General features: G+C 34.8%; 1 protein-coding gene across 1 annotated transcript; it reads right to left on the reverse strand.

Moving 5' to 3' along the window:
• Window positions 1–324: 324 nt before the first annotated feature.
• Window positions 325–18155, reverse strand: LOC116163484 (DNA polymerase theta). The gene is made up of 7 exons (XM_031477421.1): window positions 16221–18155; window positions 11980–12846; window positions 2988–4107; window positions 1826–2027; window positions 1141–1775; window positions 830–1094; window positions 325–783 (listed from the first exon to the last, which is right to left on the reverse strand). The coding sequence occupies exons 1-7, from the start codon at window positions 18068–18070 to the stop codon at window positions 482–484; spliced, it is 5241 nt and encodes a 1746-aa protein (XP_031333281.1). The 5' UTR covers window positions 18071–18155; the 3' UTR covers window positions 325–481.
• Between the last annotated feature and the right edge of the window lie 4524 nt (window positions 18156–22679).

The following is a 22679-nucleotide window of genomic DNA, read 5'->3' on the forward strand; positions in this document are numbered from 1 at the left end:
TCGGAATATTATGAACTTCCTTGTGTTTAAAGGCTATTTGAACACTAATTCTACCATAGTTTTTATTTTTAGTTGGAAATGAGAGTATCACTATCTATCCCACTAGTCACACCACAGACAAACTGTAGAATGTCAGATCCTTTGAGAATTACAAATCTCGCGAAATAAAATTTTATTTTTTCAACAGTGGCGTTTCCCACACGTAATAAGTAGCGTAGATAAAAAATTGGTGTAGGCGTAGAGAGGGTCTGATAACTGCCAGTTGTGAAACTAATTTTTGGTGACTTTTGTAAAACTGTCCACAGTACAAAGGAGATTCAGCACTATAAATTAATTAAATGTAATTACTCAAATCATTAGCGTTACATTTTCATAAATAATAAATAAAATAATAAAAATTAAATCTTCACCAATACAAATTACTCATCTTAAGATTTCTAAAGCCATGTAAAAGATATCACAATTTTCAGACTTAACTCTCTTAGAGGACTAACTCATGCATAGCACCCCAGGATTTGCCAGACTTCAATTTCACTGGTAACGGAATAGATAAAGCTACAACCTCCTCCATAGCTTGCTTTAGAATTTTTGCAGTCTTCAGTAAATATTTTTCATGAACTTCGTACAATAATTCGTCATGTAAATGCAACACAAGTTTGGGTAAATTTTTGGAATGGCGATATTTATGTTGAAAGCGACTTTCTGTATTGGTCATAGCAAGTTTGGCTATATCAGCAGCTGATCCCTGAATTGTGGTGTTTACAGCTTGTCTCTCGGATTGAGCTGTGCGAGTAGAATTAGAAAATATTATTGAAATTTTCAGTCTTACCTTGAACAGTTAAGTTGTCACTATTAATTAGCGGCAAGTACCTCCTCCTGCCCGCGTATGTTTCTATGTAACCCAGCGCCTTACACTTTGCAATTGTGGAATGGATAAATGTTTGTATATTAGGATATTGTTTTTTGAAGGTTTCGTGAAACATTTTCGCTTCATCTTCAGGGATTGACATGTGCTCTGCTAACGCCTTATTTCCCATGCCGTATATTATACCATAGCACAACTGTTTCGTCCACTGACGTAGATCATCGTCGACCTGTTAGCATGTACATGTAAAATAAGAAAACGTTGCCACTTCTCACCTCCGTTTCGCTGATGTTCTTCCAATGTGCAGCAATCATTTTAAAAACATCTTTGTTCATCTTCATTATTTCAGTCAGTGTAGGATCCTGGCAAAAGTGGGTTAGTATTCGCAGCTCTAATTGGCAATAATCGGCCGATAAAAATGTGTAATTTTCTGTAGGTATGAAAACAGATCGACAACTAATACTTAAGTTTGTAGAGGCAACACTAAAGTCCCGAGGAACATTTTGCAAGTTGGGTTCGTGCATAGTAATTCGTCCTGTGGACGTGTGAATAACGCAATTGCCAAATATTCTACTATTTTCTATTAAACGGATTAGGGGATAAATCATTCTTGTTAGAGTACTGTTTAATTTCCGCCATTGCAAAACAAGGTTTGAAATGGGATGAACGTTCCGTTGCAATGATTGTTTGTCGGTGCTGGGTTTACGACCCTTATATGAACCCACTATTTTTGCAACTTCAGTTGGAGAGGAGAATGAGAATCGTCTTCCTACGTGTGTAAATGCTTGTTTTTGCAGTTCTTCACTTTCCTTTTTCAGCGTATCAACTAGAGCCTGTAGTTTGGCGATATCGACTTTTATACCGTTCAGTTCCATTTTTGTTATACATAGAAGACTCTTCATTTCAATCTCTAAAAGCATAGAGGTAGGTTAAGGTAGTGGGTAGATGTTGGTATTGTACTGTATATTTCAATCAGTTTGGGGCATTCATTCACAAGGGTGCTTCGAACTGCATCCCGTAAATACCAAACCACCACACTTTCAACTGTTGCTCTAACTTTAGGATGAGCAGTACTTTGAACATCCAGGCCTACACTGCACACTCCTTTACAATGACCAATGAGAGCCAATAGATTCGATGCTCCAGGAATATACTTAAGCACCTAAAATGAAGAATTCCAAATTTACTTAATTAGGTACAGGACAAGTGTCTTTCCATTGCTAGCATTAGGATCTTGGAAAGAAGCGAAAGAGAAAGGCGAATTAACTGAGAAAGAATTGCAGTTTACAAAACTCAATGGTTCCTAAATAGATACCTACTTAACAAAAACTGTTTTATACATCTTTGGTTTGGTGTTTAGGGCTCTGTTAACAGTGAGTTTAGAAATTATGTGGAAAGTTAAATTTTATCAGGTGTTAATTGAAAATTTGTTAACTAATTCTTTGGAATAATGGAGGCAGTTAAAGCTGCCGATTTTCTCATATTAATAAAATTTACGTCAATATTCAGATAACATTTTTATTTGGCGGCCAACGTGGGGCGCATAGCATCTTTATTTTGCACCCAATGTGAGGCACATAGGAATATGATATTGTTTTTAACGTAGTATGACCGCCAAATTGAATCTTAAGATTTTTGAATAGAGAATTTCTTTCTGATTGAAATAATAAACCTTGCATAAATTATTAATTTATACAAATCTTGTATTAAAAAGTTTTAAATATTACAACAATACAAAATCGGTTGCATTGTATAATTACCTGAGCTATCTAAATTCAAATTTAAAAAAAACCATTAAATTGAACTGCAATTCTTACTCTTACACATTGTAAGTGTCTTTACCTGCCAGTTTCACTATACTGAGTGTGGGAAAAACTTCACTGATGTATTTTTTTCACAGATTTGAGTAATAAGGGTAAACGAAAAAAATGAATGTTATAAAAAAAGGCGTTCCCTTGCTTTTGCGCATTTGGACGTTGTTATTAAGTTGTTTCATACAAATTTTACCACAGATACAATACAGCGTCTCGGAGGCTAGATTAATGACCTTCACCAGAAAAGAACGCAAAGTGCGAGATGGATGACAAGTCTAACTTCACCACAATGTTGTTAGGTGTCTTACCATTGCTTGCAAATTTTTCTCCTTCCCATCAGGTGCTAACAACCAATCGGCAACTTTAGAATCCTCCCAGCTTCCGTCAAAATTTAAGCCAAAGCATTGTTTCGCCACCTTTATCTGAGCTTTGGCATCGAAAAATCTCACATTCAATGAACTTTTTGTAAACAACTTCCGTAACAGTCTTACTTTATCTATATTCGCAATAACAGTCTCACTCTCAAACGAGAGATAAAATGCTACATTGTTGCCCCAACTAAATGCAACACCCACAGCATCAATATCGTTATGTGTATACTTAACTAGGCGACTTTTATCATTGGATGTTTGGTGGATTACGTTATTACCGATTGGAGTTTTCTGAGTAATGTGTTTTCTACATGCAAAAGATAGCGCTATAACTTCTTGCGACAGTAACTCACTTTCGAAAGTTTCATACAAAGCTTTATTATTGCCAACATCGACAATTTGCACATTTGTTAAATCGGCTGGTACTAGAGAATCAGTACTATTCCATTTTTCTTGCGTTATCTTTCTCTTTTTTGTAGGAGACGTAATAATTTCTGAACTGTCATCATCAGAGCTCAAATATTGATTAGTTCGATTACTGCGTTTTATATCTACAAGTAAGCTGAATCGTTTAAGCGAATTTTTTGTGTCATTTGTAGAGATAAGCGAATCAGAGATTGACTGTGAAGAATCGATTAAATCACACTCTTTCTCAGAGTTGGTGATCTTATCCGATGGCTCCATTTCAGACATAAAACCATTGACCAATGCTGTGTCGTTCTCAAAATGAAATGAAGAGATGTCTTTGGTATTTGGTTTAGCGACTTGAGTGTCTAATGTGCTTGGGTATTCGCAACTTTCGTTAAACAAACTTTGATCAGATTTCTCTAGCATTGACTGATTGGGCAATTCACTGTTACTATCTGAATTTTCACCATTACTTGTTGTCAATTGTAAAACTTGTTCTTTGACAAGATCTGGAAGTTGAAGATTGTCATTGTTTCGGTGATGAATTGAGGATGTCATATTTTGGCGCTTGGTATCGATGGTTGTATTTTGATCAGTTAATGACTGCTCCCATTTTGCATCGACCAATCCTAATTCTAACTTCAGATACCTGAAATTAAAATATGTTGAAAATAATAATAAGCGCCAAATTTTGAAGTTATTCTGTGGCGTGGTGGTGTTGTAGGTTCAAATAAGCTTACAAATGTAGAAATAAAATACCTTCCCCCCTCCCCCCACTCTAAAAGTGGTAGTTTTTTTCGTAAGATCAACCGCTGCGGAATTATCTTGAAAAAAAAAACGATTTTTTCAATCAAGATGGCAACGCGAGCGAACATGGTTTTTGTTTCATTGTATTATTTTGTGGAACAAGAAACATGGTTGTTGTTGTTGACTGCATCTACGGGAATTAAATGTTATAATTTGTGTGTTCTGTTTTACTTAACCTGGGGGACAGTGACACAAAATAATACATGGTGTCAGGTAGTAAATAGTGGAACACAAATTAAGTAGTTAAATGTGTGCACCTAGTAAAGAGCACGTGGCAGTTTTGTAAAATTACAGGAAGCGGCACTGTCAATAAAATAGACGGCTTATTTAAACCGCCGGATCCCCTCGTTTTCGACGGCAATATTTCAGAAAATTGGTATAAGCACCTCCTAAAGTTCTTAATGAAATAGTCCAACGTAGACTATCACGTGCTGCTCCTATACGATGGACACATGACTGAACGCATTGGCAGTCTTATTCATAGAAAATAAGTCTGGTCTATCCCATCTATCTATGAATTCCACCCTAAATTTAAAAATTACCACGTTTTCAACTAAATTAAATATAAGGATTTTTTATATTCTTAATTAATCAAACGCCTGGTTGATCGATCAAAAGTGAAATCTAACGCAAAATAGCTTAGATCCTGCACAGCTACACTACAGTAGAAAGTTTGATTTGAGGTCTTTAGCTATTGCAGTTGCTGAGACCTCAGCCGGACATCCCGCCATCCAGACAGCCAGTTATAACGAATATAATATAGGTAAAATAACAAGTTTTCCGTTGCACGTCATTAATGGAATAATTTCACGTACCAACCTAAATATTTAAATGGGATGTGTTGTTATAAGTTAAAAACAGTTTATTTGTAAGTATACGGTTGGTACAGAAATGCGACGTTGGCGCGACTCTGTACTATGCATTTAAGGCACAGAATAAGACCTTCACAGAACAGAAACATAAATAGCGCTAAACTGTCACTGATTACAGCGTTTCCCGTGGTTGTACGGAGAACTATTTATCGCAGACTCAAATATTTTTTTGCAAAACCTGTAATTTTGCTCGTTACAGGAAATATTTTTGCCGTCGATTTTATACGTACATGTCATTTTTGACTTTTGAAAGATTTAAAATATGAACAAGTTATGTGACCGTAAAAAGTGTTGTGTGGCGGATTGTAACGATAAAATATCAAAAAGGCATCGTTTCCCATATTTTGAAACAGATTGTTTTGTGCTTGAAACGCGAAGAGGATTGAAATGTGCTGTCATTTCTCTCCTATTTATGCAAGGTATGGAATTTATAAATTACCAACGGTATAGGCGCAAAAGGGTGTAGACTTGAGTTTTATATTTATATAGACGTAGATACTTAGGTATATTATAATTCGTTTCAGACAATGAATAAAATAGTATATTAAGATACAAGTGTATAATCAAGTCTTTAAAGCACGCGCAACGAGTTTAAGGGCACGACGCAAAGCGGAGTGCCTTTAACGTTGCAAGTGCTTTAAAGACTAATTATACACGTGTATCTTATAGTATTTTTTATTATACCTGCAGTATAATTTAAAAATAGGAAATACAATGAAGTCATATTGACGTTATACTCGAATACATGTCTTAATTAAGTGGGCTGGGTTTTCGTAATTTCACGATTGCCATGGAAATGTCACTTGACGTTTGCTTATAAAAATCATCGTCTTTGTGAATTAAACTATTTCCGTTGAAAAAGATAATACACCGCCCATTAAATCGATTGTTGTAAAATCTAAACAAACGTTGGTAGGTGTAAAATCCAACTCCAGTAAAGCCTATTATAAAGTGGATGAATAGGAAGTTACTTACGAATACAGTCTTAAATGCATCCATAATGCTGGCATATATGAAAGAAATGTCAAAGGTATTTAAATCTTCTATATTTTGGTGCATTCATTCAAAACTTTAAAGAAATGCTGCGATTAAAAAGTGGAACTGATTTGGAAGCATGCCCTAAATTACGCGCGTTTGTGAAAGCTTCAACCAAAGGATAGATACAAAAGCCAAAGAAATGTTCTGCATTTACAGAAAGCGACCTAAGAGGAGTTTTTATTTCATCTAGATGACAGTTTCAAAAGTCATACTTGAAGTATCGTTACTTAGCAACTTTAAAGCACGTGTGTTTTAAAGGCCCTTTTTCGCACGCATTTGAGTGTTTAAAACAGAGATTGTGATTCAGGTATAATAAAAAATATGTTTTAGATAATTCAACAACTTCCACCCTCGCTTCTCAAGTAACAAGTAAGCACCAGAATCAAGTTAACATTTTGTTGTCAAAAACTTGTGTGACAATTTGCTGAAACGGTTTTATTACCTCTTGGAACAAAAAATTTAGTTCTAACGATATTTTTTAACAAAAATATGTAGTCCAAACAGCAATTAAAACCAAATATTTCGTACGACAAATCGTTATGTAAGGATCTTTCTTCAAAGTGTTAACATCTACAAACCGTAAGTTCCACTCACTTCTGAGTTTTATATGTAATTTGTAAACATGTAATTTAAGTTCTCTGTGTTAAATAATGTAATGTGATTGTATTTAAATACACTTCAATTTAACAACTGTGTATTCTTTATCGATATTTATGATTTATATCGAATTTGGGAAATTACTTCATGACTTTAGGAGCTGGTCACCAGATGGCGCTACTCTGACTTCGATGCTTTAGTTCACAGTACACCCACCAGGCTCCGCCAAAATACCATACAAATTTGTAACATTGCTGTTTCTATTCTGAGAAGGCCGTATTCTGTGATTTAAGGTTATGTTGCTATCTGTCACCTTGCGTCTGCTTCGAATCGTCTAGTTTATCGGATTTTCGTGCCTTTTTATCAAGCTTCTCAATTCCACAAACCAAACTGTTCTTTTGAGAACAACTTTTTGTCGTACTGTGAAGCGTTATTTATTACAATGACGAAGAATTTAGGTAGCACTGCTAAAAAAATGGTAGCATCCTTAATTCTGTATTTTGAACAAGAGCGTGGCCATGGAGGCCCCTTGTTACCTTTGCAGGCAGTAAGAAAGGTAACACAAGCATAATTTTTACATTAGATACCTATTCTACTAAGTAATTATCGTAGAGAGTGGCACAAGCTTTAAGTATCAGTATCTCCACGGTCAGTACCATATCAGCGGCAGTGAAGAAGAATGAAGTATTGATGTCGCCTTCAAGAAATCGTCCTCGCCTTAAGCCTGTCACAGATGTATCTAATTTGAACGTTGATGGTATTAGAAACACAATTTATGAAGTGTACGAAAACAGTAAGTTGATCACATTTTGTTTCACAGTTTGTGTAATCAGAGTTGCAGAAGTGCATGTTACATTGGCATCTGTGCATGAACAGCTTCATGAAAAAGTCATTTTTCATGGTTCATTGGCATCATTGCGAACAGTGCTAAAAGAAATTGGATTTAAATGGAAAAAAGACGAACCCAGGCGAAGTCTAATGGAACTACCCCATGTGGCAAGTAAAAGAATTCGTTTTCTGCGCCAATACAAAGATTTCAAGGAAAAAGATTTGTACCAATTTGCTTTTCTTGATGAAACGTGGACATTCCAAAATGGCACTATACAACGCTCATGGCAAGATAGTAATGGAAGAAGTGTGAAAACTATCAAAACTGATGGAAAGCGGTTGGTTTATTATTAATAGGGTAACAATAATTATAGCAAAAAATATGTTACAGACAAATAATTCTGCATGCTGGAAATGAGAAAGGATTCATACCTGGTGCAAATTTAATATTTGCATCAAAAACTTCAAGTGGTGATTATCACGGAGAAATGAACCAGACGAATTTCTTACATTGATGGTTTCAAAATCAATTGCTTCCAAATTTAAGTGAACCGTCTGTTAATATTATCGATAATGTGCCATATCACAATATGGAAGTTAACAAAGCACCTAATGCTTCATGGAAAAAAGGTGATATTCAAAGCTGGCTAACTAATGAAGGAATTATATATTCTGAGCAGATGCTTAAAAGTGAACTTCTGTTAAAGGTGTCACAGTAAGTACCCATACCTGTTTTATATATATAAGAATTTTTATTTCCAGAAATAAACCAGAAAAAACATATTTTGTTGACCAATTAGCGGAACAATATGGTCATAAAGTGTTGCGCCTTCCACCCTACCATTGTATTTTTAACCCCATAGAGTTAATATGGGGTATAAAAAAAAATTATGATAATAAACATATTGGTAGAGATGGGAGAAGAGAGGCTGATTGTTTAAATATGTGGCAAGAAGCAGTTAATGTCGTGATATGTGGAAAAATTCAATAAAACACACTGAAGGTGAAATAATGAAATGGTATGAAAGAGAAAAAATGTTAGATATGCAAGATATACTGCCAATTATAATAAATTTAGGGGAAGATAGTGAGAGTGACACAGAAGATTCTTGTTAATTTGCAAATTAAGTAATTTGTACTTATTTACATTGTAAGATTATAAAATAATTACATAAAAGTGACTTATTACTGCAAAATACTATCCCCTGGCTTTGATGGTCAAGTATGACATGTAAATTGTGAAGCCTTTAAACCAGTAGAAAGGTTAATTAATGAATTTATCGAAATTGCTGTCGGTTCTTAACTTTCCAGTATGTAACTTTAAAGTGTTAATCCTTACATACAGCTCCAACATTAAAAAGTCGATCGCCTGTAAGCAATTGATAATCGACATTCCTGTACACGTAGATATCTTGTGCTTCATGACAACTGAATATAGAGTTAAGATTGGTAACCCATATAGGTTGTCTGGTGGGTTTATTTTTGTATAATTTTCTTGTGTTAATGTTTATTTGATTCAAGTTTTGAAGATTGTAAGGATATATTAATTATGAGTAGGTACTGACTACTGAGTGGGGTACTATAAAAAACGTGTGGTTTTATGGCTGCAATTTAAAAGTAATTTCATGCACGTAAAAGCGATTCTAAAATTATTGTTGATACTACATGCTTAGTAGGTCAAATGTGCAAGCAGATATCTTGTGCTTCATGACAACTGAATATAGAGTTAAGATTGGTAACCCATATAGGTTGTCTGGTGGGTTTATTTTTGTATAATTTTCTTGTGTTAATGTTTATTTGATTCAAGTTTTGAAGATTGTAAGGATATATTAATTATGAGTAGGTACTGACTACTGAGTGGGGTACTATAAAAAACGTGTGGTTTTATGGCTGCAATTTAAAAGTAATTTCATGCACGTAAAAGCGATTCTAAAATTATTGTTGATACTACATGCTTAGTAGGTCAAATGTGCAAGCAGACAATGATTTGTAAATAGTTCTATAAGTATACTAAATGTTTGTCAACGCTGCATAAGAACGACGTCAGAAAATTAATGACGTGCAACGGAAAACTTATTATTTTACCTATAGCATAATTTTTTTTTCAAAAATGCGGTAAAAACACAAATTTGTTCATGGGTTAAATCCATGAAAGTCGACCTCTTCAGGAATGTAAAAATGACTTCAAATGCAAATTCCTTATGCAAAATCCCCAAAAACGGCCGACTCCTATTTTTTTACAATACAAAAATTGAAAGGAACTTACTTTTATCGACGCGTTGAAATTTTCTCCAATTGTCAGTTGGATTTCGCCTTTGGAAGGTAGCAGCAATTTAGAAAATTGGATAGTGGAATGGAATTCTCATATTACCAGATTAATCAGGTTACTTGTTGAAAATTGATTTCGAAAGATGGTTGACGCAATTTGATTCAGGCATAAACCGTGCTCCAGGCTTACGTTGAATTAGGTGAACTTTAAATTATACACAATAATATTACCGATGTTCCCCAATGTATCCAAATATGCACCGAAACAAGATTAATAAAGTAACACATTTGAAAATTACAATAATCGTCAGATCGTCTCTTTCACGCAATAAATTTTTCGTTCTCCATAAACTAGCCACGTATTATTAATTTACTTCTGCTGGCAGCTCGTAGTAGAATTGCGACACTGTCTCTGTTGAAACTTTGAATTAATAATATATATATAATATTAATAATAAATTAATAATGTGCTATTAAACCTGCCGCTTTCCTACCAGATTTTTACTTAAGTATGCGTGGAATGAAAGTTCTGAAACGGAACCACCGCAACCAAGGCGTTCATGCGGTGTTTTATGCATAGGTTAGCCTCTTTCATGTTTTGGCGCGACGGTTTCTAAAGCCGGCAACACTGTAACGTTTCGACTCGTATCTACTTAAACACATGTTTCTTATCTTAAAGGCTTGAATAGACAAGTTCTCTAACGTAGGTTGCCGTCTGAGTACTGAGTCGAGCTATAAAAACCACTCTAAAAGGCGGAAATAGACCGGCAGGTTTTCTCACGCAACTTGCTGTCTGATAGCTCTGTCGAGTGACAATGGCACTCACGCTCGAACATTCAGAACCGATCTGAATTTGTGAGAAAACCTCCCTGGAGATCTCATATACGAGTACTCCACTAAACAAGTTTTACTGTCGCAAGTTGACTTACTGCTTACAGTGGTTTTTATAGCTGGACAGTGCTGTCAGATAGCAACTTGCGTGAGAAAACTTGCCAGTCTATTCGTGCCTTAAGACGCTTTCTAAGTCGAATATAAATGATCTGTTCTCTTTCGTTATGAATTACATGTATAAAATTTCCTACTTGTATATTTGACAAGAAACATTAAAGCCTAAACTCTTAAAGGGCCACCTGTTACAATCTCCCTACCAGATGTGTCTTAACATTTACCGGATACATGCCATAGCTTTTTAAAAATAGGTCCGCATATTTACAAAATACTTTCAAAAAACCGTGATATGTCTCTACAATTAATTTAATAATCTGAATCCAGTGAGATTTTCCCTTTTGTAATGAAACAAATCCCCCTGGAGCACAATTCGTTGCAAGATGATAATTATATAACAGTAAATGTGTTGCAAATTGGTTATCTTCTACTTTTACTTATGTCAGTGGAGAGCTTCCAACAACCAATGCTTCAACAAACTTCTAATGGCAACATTATTGTAAAATACCTGCTAAATGATAGACTATCCAACGCAAACTTGGTCTAGATACCCGGAAAGAATAAAATGATCTTAGTAGAAGAAATCCAATACAAGCATTGCTTACCAAAATAAGTTACTGTTGCCTTCTTTAAGAAAATTTTCCCGCGCAAAAGATATAGGGAGTCACAATAATTCCAATCTCCGAACCAATGAATGTAGCGAATTGTTAAGAAATTCCATATCAAACCGAGATCGATCAAGGTGAAATGAAAATGATGAAAATTATGATTGACGTGAACATCTATAGATGGTGTTGAATGTAACCTGAACGTTTAGTGTTACATCCTTTTCTAATGTATGATACATGAAGGTCAATCTGAATCATAATTTGTGTCAGTGTTGAAATCATTTCAACCTCAGTTTAACTCAGTTATTCATGGTCTGGTAAGTTTACTAACTTAAGGATCATGTTAAACCTGTGATGGAAAACTGCTCTATTGCGTCCGTCAGTTTAGGATACCATGGCTGCTTAATATGAAGTGAAAGCCATATTTCATATTCTTGATTCAATGAAATGCACCTTGAAAAAATTCCAGTAAGAAGACGTCGAAGTAGATCAATACACACACCTTTTTCTACCATTAAAGTAGTGCAAATATACTGAATACATAAAATCGGTACTCACCTCCTAGCCTCTTCAATAAACATAATGGACGCATCTCTAGCAGTGAGACCATCTTTCCCCATGACCCATACACATTTCATTTTATTTCTCTTGATAATATCATACTCTGTTTCCCCATCGCGTGCATTTTTACTTTCAAACGGGCCAGTCTTGTGCAGCAAATTTTCAATAACGGGAGCATCCGAGGACGCAAGTTGAGCAAGTGTCTCAATCCCGGCATCGTATAACATTCGAGCGCGAGGACCGGTAATAATCGGTAATCTCATCAAATCCAATAAATCTCTGCTAACACCAAATTGCAAACGATCTTGAAATTGAGCTATTAGGACCTCCATGCTCGACCAGCCCAACTGACGACTAAAGGTGGTCAACATTCCCGCAAATGACGAAGCTGACTGCTGCAACGACTGCAACATTCCCCTCGAACAACCAAATTTGACTGCAACATCTGCAATCGGAGTTTCGTTTACTAGATCTTGTAGTGCAAGTGCAGTAAAAAATCGTTTATGTACAAGTAATTTTCGATACAACTTTGGTGTATTTGTCGATATTTTTTGTCTAGTTGCACTGATAATGTAGGATTCCCTTACTCCTACCAGCTCGCCAACTCGCTTCATGCTCACCGGCAGCTTCTCCCATAAATCAAGGAACAGCATCCAGTCCATCGATGCCCACTGGTTACAAGTGTTGTATGGTGTTACTACGTAAATTAAATGAAGTTCTGTTTCGAGAACAAAACATTGTCTGGCTTTCTCAAGTTCTAAAAAGATTGAAAGACCGTCTTCGGGAGACATTGAAGATGCGAGGCATGCCTTTCCTAAGGCGGTAGGAATATACTTTGAAGTTCCATCATCCAATTGTTGCAACCTAAAATCATTTACCATTAATTATTAACGAGCTCCTAGCGAGTTTATAATTTTGTTGTGTCTGTCCGTCCGTTAGCACGATAACTCATAAACGAATGGACCGATTACGATGAAATTTTGCAGGTGGATTCTTTATCAAATTTGTAGATCGAAGTTCGTGAATTGGCAATGTAGCCCAAAAAATAAAGTAGGCCCTTTTGACATCTCCGTTAGTTATGAACCGAATTGCATGAAATTGAATATGCGCATAGCTTTAGCCATATAAAACACAATTCCAAAAGTTGAACCTAATCGATCAGCATTCACAGTGCCCTTTGCGCATCTCGACCATTTACAGACCGAATTGCAAACTTTCTTATTTATGAAGGTATTTAAATGAAATTTGATACATAGCCACTTGGAATAAAAGAAAATTTAACATCAGTTTCAAAATTTGGTTTTGCGCATGCGCAGCTTATTTATGGAGGCATTCAAATGAAATTTCATACAACAATAATAATAATATATATTAATTCCCAAGACAAATTTTGAATTGTATAGGATACGTCAGACACAAAAAAATACAATTAAATACAATTTAAAAAATGTTGGTCATACACAATACAATGGACAAAAAAGAAAGAATGCAATATAAATTACACTAGAGATCCGCAATTTTTATCAATAGAATTTAGAAATTCATCAATTGTATATGGTGCATTGACTAGAAGAAATTTTTTTAAAGAAGTTTTAAAGCACTTTATTGTTCCCTGACTTCTAAGTGTACTTGGAAGAGCATTAAATAATTTAATGCCCATTGACGTAGGAGAATTATGGGCAAGTTTAAGCCTTGTTAAAGGGATGATAAATTGTTGTTTATTGCGTGTGTTGTAATTATGAAAACTGCTATGGCGTAAGAAATTTTGCTGATTATAGAAAATAAAAGTTAACAATTCAAGTATATAGAGTGGTGAAAGTGTAAGAATATTCAATTTTTTAAATATTGGGCGACACGGATCAAATTTCTTACTACCCGCAATACACCGGACTATTCGTTTTTGTACCAGACCGCGCTTGACGAGCCCCAAACAATTATTCCATACGACAATCTGGATTGAATTTGAGCATAGTAATAATTTAAAATATGGTTCACATCCATTAATTCTTTAAGATTCCGTATCTGGTAGCAATAAGTGTTTAGTCTTTTAATAAGATTTTTCGCAGTGACATTTCCAATTTAAGTTTTGATCTAAATAGATCCCCAGAAACTTCCCAGTGCCCAGAATATTAATGTTTTTGTTGCTTGAGTCAGACAAATGGTTTCCAAAAGTTGTAAACGGTAGGAAAAATGTTTTATCGTGATTTAAGAATAATTTGTTAAAATTAAACCAATTACTTAGCTTATTCAGAATCTCAACAGCTTTTGGATATATATTTTCTTGCTTCTTTCCGGATATTAATGCCGTCGTATTATCCGCATATAAAACCAAGCAATTTAAGAACATGACAATATCATTAATAAATAATAAAAATAAAATAGGTCCTAAAACAGATCCTTGTGGAACCCCCATATTAACAGGCAAAGCTGTGAATAAAAATTTTGCAATAGTGGAACCGGTTTTAAATTTAATTTCTACTTGTTGACACCTTCCAGAGATATGATGAAAACCAATTGGCAACAACGCCTCTGATACCGTAAGTATTTAATTTTTCCAACAGTAACAAGTGATCAACAGTATCGAAAGCCCTGCTGAGGTCACAAAATATAGCAAGGACATTCTGTTTTTTATCAAGAAGTGAAATGATGTCGTTAACAAAGGAATTAATGGCAGTAATTGTCGATTTCCCATTGCAGAACCCGTGCTGTTTATTACTCACAATGTTATATTTAACAAGGTGACTATTTAGCCTCTCTAACATGGCGTATTCAAAAACTTTTGACAGCGCCGAGCTAACAGAAATTGGTCTGTAATTCGAGCAATCTCGAGAGCAACCTTTTTTGTGAACGGGATGTACGGTTGACAGCTTAAGTTCTTTCGGGAAGACACCGTTTGAAAAAGACATATTGACTAAATGTGTGACAGGTTTTATTATAATATGCAAACTTGACCTAAGCAAAGAATTAGGTATCATCGGGGCCCGAGGAATGTTTATTTTTTATGCTTTTTTTAAAACAATTTAATAATTCCGTTTCACTAAAAGGCAGTGCACACATACTTTCGCGAATAGTCATATTAGACTCAAAGTTGCTAGTCGAATAAATGTTTCTTTTTATAGAGCGTTGAATATTTTGAGGGCCATTAATAAAAATCTCATTAAAAGTATTTGCAATTGTTTGAGAATCGTCAATGATTGTTTCTGAATTTTTAAGAGTGATATTTTTGTGCGACTTTTCATTATTGTTAAGTATAGATATAAGGCTCCATACTGTTTTATTTTTATTGTCGGAGGATTTGATTAAGTTACCATAAAACGATTTCTTACAATTCATAATGTATTGCAGGTATTTACATTTGTGTGTTAAATAAAGTTTTTTAAGCGCGGGATACATTTTTTGGAGGTATTAAAAGTTGTTAAGATCTTGGCTAAGCTTTTTAACGGTGCTGTTTATCCATCCTTTTTTCACATATGAGGTATTACGTTTTAAAATTTTGGTCTCTCGGAACGATGAATTGAAATGAGAGACAAAAGTATTGTAAAGTACAGTAAACGCATCATCGAATAATACATATACACTTTAAATAAAAGCAAAACTAACATCAGGTTTAAAATTTGGTTTTGCACATGCTATAGCCATACCCAGGAGCTCGTTTGCTGTATTTGTTTAATTTATTGATCAATTAATTGCATAAGTGTAAGCAAAGAATGAAGTACTCTTTGGTTTAAGCACAGAAAATCTGTATGCGAGTCTGTATGTCTCCTTTGGACTATGTGTGTGTAAGGATGCAATTTTGTACATTTCTATCTACCTATTGTAATAATAATAATAAATCCATAAACATGTATGCTATACCAATTCTGACATACTCATTCGGAGTTATCAAATGGTCATACACAGATTTAGAAGAACTCAACAGAATGACAAGGATAAAACTGACAGAACATAAAAAACTACATCCAAACGCATGTGCAGAAAGACAGACGATGAGTAGGAAGGAAGGTGGGAGAGGACACATAGACATTGCTGCAGAACATCATACACAGATACTCAACTTAAGGAGATACTTTAATGACAAGACAAAAACTACCTATACCTAATTATGAAAATTTTTTTCTAAACACTTACCTGTGACACTCTGTATGAAACACTGTATTACAGTCACAGTGTATGTGACTCTCATTGTTAAATAAATGTTCTGTAGGTAGACAAAAGTTACTTCATTGACATCTACTTACCTTATGAACTCGTTGCTGCACAAAAATTCAATTGCTTCATTGACAGGATTTCCCAGTGCGTTTTCGGAATCGTCTTCACTTGCAGCGAACAATGTGCACTTTGAGAAATGTTGCACATCATCGGGCGATGAAACCACACCACTACTAACAACTTCTAATAGAGCTCGTTTAAATATTCCACTGGTATCTAAGCAGCTCTTGATAGGCTTCAAGTTCGAAGATATCAATTCTTTCCCAATTCTGGTATTATTCTGCTGGCAAATTAAAACACTTTCTCCGCTTGTATCTCTTCCCATTCGACCAGCACGCCCGATCATTTGATGGTATACTAAATTATCCAATGGCTTGCCGTGGAATAATGGAGTACGAATAATTACTCTCTTAGCGGGTAAATTAACACCAGATGACAAGGTGGATGTTGCAACTAGTACTCGTAAAGTCGTGTTTTTAAAAGCAGCTTCGATTATTTCCCGTTCATCCATTGTCAAACCTGCATGGTGAAAAGCAACTCCAAATGAAATGGTTTTTTCTAAAACCTTATCTAACCCACTAGGACATTGTTTTAAGTGTTCTAATAACTCTTTGATTAGGTCAGAATTTAGTTGCTCCCTCAGTATCAACCCGAATTCGGACTTTGAACAGCCAATTTTCCAAAAAGCTTGAGCTATTTGCTCTGCAAGACTTTCACACCAATTCTTAGTGGGGCAAAATATTAAAACCGAACACGAATCTTTAATTGTTTCCAAACATAAGTATAAAATATGATCTGTATCAGTCTCCAACTCAGCAGGAGGCTGTATGGTACGTAGTAATTCTAAATTTTTATCATAAACTTCATTACCAACAAGGCACTGCTCATACAAAGGAATTGGCCGGAAGTCAGTCACATACACTTCGGCATTCAACCACTTTCCCAAAATTTCTAAATTGGGTAAGGTAGCAGACATTCCGATAATTTGTATATTGACATTGTCTAAACGTGAAGACATATACCTTAATTTAGTCAGCGTTAATTCCAACAAATATCCACGATTACAGTCCCCTAATAAATGTATTTCGTCAACAATGACTGCTCCAATATCTTCCAATTTCCCTTCCTCTAGCAGTCTATTAATGATAGTGTTGGCTTTCTCAATTGTACATACTGCAAGCTGCACGGCCGGAAACCCTCCCGGAGGATTGTATGACCCCATAAAACCTTCTACACGTACTCCGGACGTTCCTAAAATGTCTTGTAAGTAAAATGTCTTTTCACGTACAACAGACACAAATGGTAAAATAAATAAAACTTTCTTTTGCCTCTCTATCACAGTTTTGATGGCTAATATTTCTGCGACTAGCGTCTTACCAGCAGACGTAGGGGCAGAGTAAACTAAATTACAACCTTCTGTCATCAGTTTTTCACCAGTTAAACATTGTGCTTGCCATTGGAACATCTTGGTGACATTCTTTCGCTTGTATCTTTCCAAAATAGCTGGTGGTAAACCCCAGGAAGAAAGTAAGCGGTTTTCATCATTAACTTCTGTTATGGATTGTGTATTTACTAACGGTACATTTTGTGAACAGCCGTCCGACTTTCTCTGTATCGACAGAAAGCTCACATTGGCACTACTTGGGGTAGCCGAGGAACCTTGATAGGATGAGACAAACTCTTGTAAAAAGGCCGAATCATCTACAGAAACGTTAAATGAGGGGTTCTTATTAGAACTAAAACCATCAGGATCCAAAGAGGTAGAATACAAATCGTCTTTGTTATGACTTTCGAATATTGAATGTGGATGTTGTAAATTCACTTTATCTGTTAGTGTAATGTTGTCCAATGTATCTCCAAAGGTAAATGCTGTATTCATAACTGTTACTGTTACTTTAAAATGTTAATAATATTAACATATTAGTTTTTAAATCTTTGTTGATTATATTTGAATATTTTGACAGTTGACATTTCAACCGTTCTTTTATTGTGTTTCACGTACCAGCACTTTGTATATGGAATTGCAAATACTAAGCGTTCGTTAATCATTGACACAACGCGATTGCAGTGGCTTAGGCAACCAAAGATGCACTGATGTCAATCCTGAAGACTTGGCGTAAGTTAATAATAAATCCCCACATTTATATGAAGGGTGAATCTAACATCAGATAGTACTTATTTAGAGAAACAATAAATTAATTTTATTTTTTCATATATGAGAAGTTTTTGTTAACATTTAATATAAAAATATCACAACCAATAATAATTCCGATAAAGCGGGGTGTACCGCAAGGACCTATTCTTGTTCCCCTGCTTTTCTTAATTTACACTGTATACTGTACGCCGATGATGCAACAATAATTTCTACTGATCAGAACTCTAAAAATGCATACTCTACCATTCAAGAGTGTATCAGGATTATTGACGTATCGTATGCCGATAACGGCGATAACACCCTAAAGCTAAATCTTGCCATTATCATTGAGGAAGAATATTACTAATATTGAATTCAAAACTAGTTTTCTAGGTTGTGTTATCGACACTAAACTAGATTTTAACCATTAGTGCAGTAGTCTAACAAAAAAGTTGCACAGGTCAATATTTCTATTAAATCGACTGCGAAGCAATTCAATCTGCCTCCTTGCTTTTGTTCAGAGTATTATTTCCTATGCAATTCTTGCTTGGGCCACAGTTCCCACTGGCGGTGTATTTTTAAATTACAACGCAGAGCTCTTCGCGTAATAGGTGGCAATGGACATAGAGAAGAACTGTCCCGTGCATTTGTATCAGAAGCCGTATGTTATACTAAACGTAATAAATCTCAGAATACAATGCAACATGAACTACACCAATATGACACTAGAAACAAAAATAACATACGCTCTGAATTTTGCAGGCTACGCAAATCTGTACGTCGTTCGTCTAGTTAAGTCTTGTCGAGTCCTAAATTCTATTATTAAAAAAAAATAAAAATAAAATAAAATAATGAAAATAGTAAAAATAATTAACAAAAAATGAAATACAATAATAAAATAAAAACACACATTTCCTACAAGTTTAGCAATTAAATTAAGTGGCGTTGTTTATTGTGTAAGTGTTTGTTTGCATATGCGTTTGGGTTGGATACGAATGGGTTGTGATAATGTGGTGTGTTTCTGAGAAGAAATTTTTTTAGCTGTGCTATTATTATTTTCACAAAGTAAGTAGATACAAATTGTTAAAGTAAATAAAACAATTCATTCACAGGCATAAATTCTTTAAAGTGCCCATAACATTGGTTGCGTTTCCTCTTTGAATTAAATCATTTCTTTAATTTGTCGTTTCTTGCCGTCAGCTTGGCTCGACGTTTTAAAGTTTGCTTCCTTTAAATTTATATTTATCTGTGTAGCTGTAATTAGTTTTTACCGTTCTCCTGTCTTAACGATTCTTCATTGTTAACGTTCCGGCTTCACCGCTTAACTTTTTACTCAATTTTTAGCGCATTTCCACAAAAATAAAAAAAAATGCGCTATTGTGGCCACTTTGTCCGTCCGTCCGTCCGTCCGCCCGTCCGCTCGTTTTGCGACGCTACTAGTTCTTTATCTTAAGAGCTATTGTTCTACTTTTTTCGCTATTTGGTTCGTTATGGTGTCGAGTCTTGTACCAAGGAAGCAATTTTTTCTGTACCGCTTACAAAAAAAGTTATTGTAAAAAAAACAAAAAACCGTTTTTTACATGTTCCATAATTATACACTTTTGCCGTTTATTAACGATCCTAGAGATCGTTTATAATTTTGCATTGCTATCTGTCGCCTGCCGGTTGGTCTCTCCGTCTGTTCCTTTGTCTGTATGTCCATCTATCTGTGCGTGTGAACGATAACTTTGTTTAGAAATGTTCGATCGCTTTTACATCTCCGTTAGTTATGAACTGAATTGCATGAAATTCAATATGGGCATAGCTTTAGCCTTATAATACGCAATGCCAAAAGTTGAATCGAATCGATTCAAAATTCACAGTGCCCTTTTCGCATCTCGACCATTTATAAACCGAATTGCAAACTTTTTTTACTTATAAAAGTATTTGAATGAAATTTGATACATAGGCACTTGAAATAAAGGAAAATCAAACGCCAATTTCAAAATTTGGTTTTGCGCATGCGCAGTGCCAACTGTTTTATTTATGGAAGAATTTAAATGAAATGTGATACATAGGTACGTGGAATAAAGGAAAATCAAACGCCAGTTTCAAAATTTGGTTTTGCGCATGCGCAGTGCCAACATTTTTATTTATGGAAGAATTTAAATGAAATATGATACATAGGCACTTGGAATAAAGGAAAATCTAGCGCCAGTTTCAAAATTTGTAAACGTTCGGCCTTTAACCTTTTAGAATTTAACTCATTAACCTGTTCAAGCAACTATTGTATCGGTGACCATTTGAGTAGGCACTTTTTAGTTTTACTGCCCCGTTTTTGGGGGGTTTTCATTAATGTAGACAGTTCGTGCACACCCTTCCATTAGAACACCTGAAGATGACGTCAAGTCGAAACATGTAGGTACTGTTTGTGTCTTCCTTCTTTTTTACACTTAATTAAATTGTATGGGAACGGTTTCGAGAAAATTCAAACCCTTAATTTAAAGGTACCCGTTATACATAAAAATACACAACCGAATACCAGCAATCTCTATTGCACTTACGTAAACTTTTTTATCTAACAACCCATAGGTACATATAATTATAATATATTCGGAAATTAAAATTAAATATAAAACTAAAGTAGCCGTTACAATAATTAATAGGTGGTTCTGGGTATGAATCTTTTCATTCATTCATTAAATCAAAATCATAAGTAGGCACATAGATTTGTAATAAAATGTAATATTTGTTTGATTTTGATTTTTGATAAACGTACTCGTAGATACGTTTGGAAATAGTTGATGTTCTTGTCAAACCTTAATTCAGAAAACTGAAATCTTTGCAGACACTTTCAAAACTTATTGAATAATAGAAGTTTTACCCTGCTAACTACTTGTTGCGATTGGTTTTTAAAAGCATTGTTATATCACTTTTGTTTCACAAACACATTTATATACCGAAACTCTCTTGGGTCGTTGGGCGTAGGATATAGATAGATAAAAGGAATCAATCTGAATAGTAGGTAACTATATGTTACTGTCACACACCGAAAGGCAATTAATTTAGATCACTATTAGAATCTCCGAATCCTATGCGGTTTATCATTTTAGGCTCTACGTTCGGATTATCATTTATCAACCTTGTTTTGATACCATTAACACTTAATGAGAAACGGGGGTATTCCGTGCACGTAAGATTTCCGAGAACAGAATATCATCTGTAATTGAGACGATTTGTCACATAGTACAAATAAGATTTACGGATACCCATAAATTTTATTCATTTCTGCTTGTGAGAAACACTTCCATCATTTCGTGCAACAAGTTCATTATTTGGAAATTGTGTAATTGGTTATATTTAATTATATAAATTCAATTATTAAATACTACCTAGTTTGTTTTAATCAATATATTTATTGATGATTATTACTTTTCTTTTTTTAATTTAAACTGTTGAAAAAAAACAGCACGAAGCATGCGATGTAATCTGTCGCCTCTCGGACTCATTCTCATCTCGAGTCATACTAAATTCTTTTGAAAATTAACTTTCCGTTATCCACATGTAGAAAGAAACATTATTGGATAACTTGTCCAATATTTACCAATCAAGTTCCATTGGTGAAGTTTTAACGGACATTGTGCCCTTTAGTAGTACAATACGATACGTTAATTCGCAAAAATAAAGTTAGATGGTCAAAACACAAAGATAAACGCATTATGAAGCTGGTATGAAAAAGAGTAGTCATAGCAACGCGCTGATGAAGTTAAATAATTTCAAATTTTGTCAAAAATAGACGCTTCGTGTTCTAAAGGTTTTGCATTGGAAATCGCTTATCATGTAGGAAACTATGTAAGAATCTCCGACACAAAAGTATCTTTGTAGCGAAGGTACGAAGTTTTATTTCATAACTAATTTTTTTCATTTTGTACACAAACATAAAGGGTAGGTATAGGTATTTCATTTTAGGATTTAAGAATATTACTCTTTGGTGGTACAGTTACTCTTTGGTGGTACCAATGCTGGGTATTGGTGAGAGTTGCAGGTTGCATCATTAGAAGAGCCGGAGAAATATAATACAGGCCACTGTTTTCGGGTTACACTGTTGTATTTACGGTGGTAATGGTTACACGCGTTACTCTTCTTGCAAATCCTGAAATCGACATTAACGTTTTGAAATCTACAATACTGGCTGGGTCAATTGAAAATTGCTTAAGGGGTGCAAACAATTTGTATTATTATTTGCAAAATTATGAACATGTATGAAAAGCTGGAGAAGTCGCTTAGAATTCGGCAGATTCGGTCTATATACCTGGTGACTTTGTCCACTATTTAGATCGCTATTACTATATCGTCAGATTACAAAATGGTTTCT

This window comes from Photinus pyralis, unplaced genomic scaffold, assembly GCF_008802855.1.
Source record: "Photinus pyralis isolate 1611_PpyrPB1 unplaced genomic scaffold, Ppyr1.3 Ppyr1.4_LG2, whole genome shotgun sequence".
In the NCBI taxonomy this organism is placed as follows: domain Eukaryota; kingdom Metazoa; phylum Arthropoda; class Insecta; order Coleoptera; family Lampyridae; genus Photinus; species Photinus pyralis.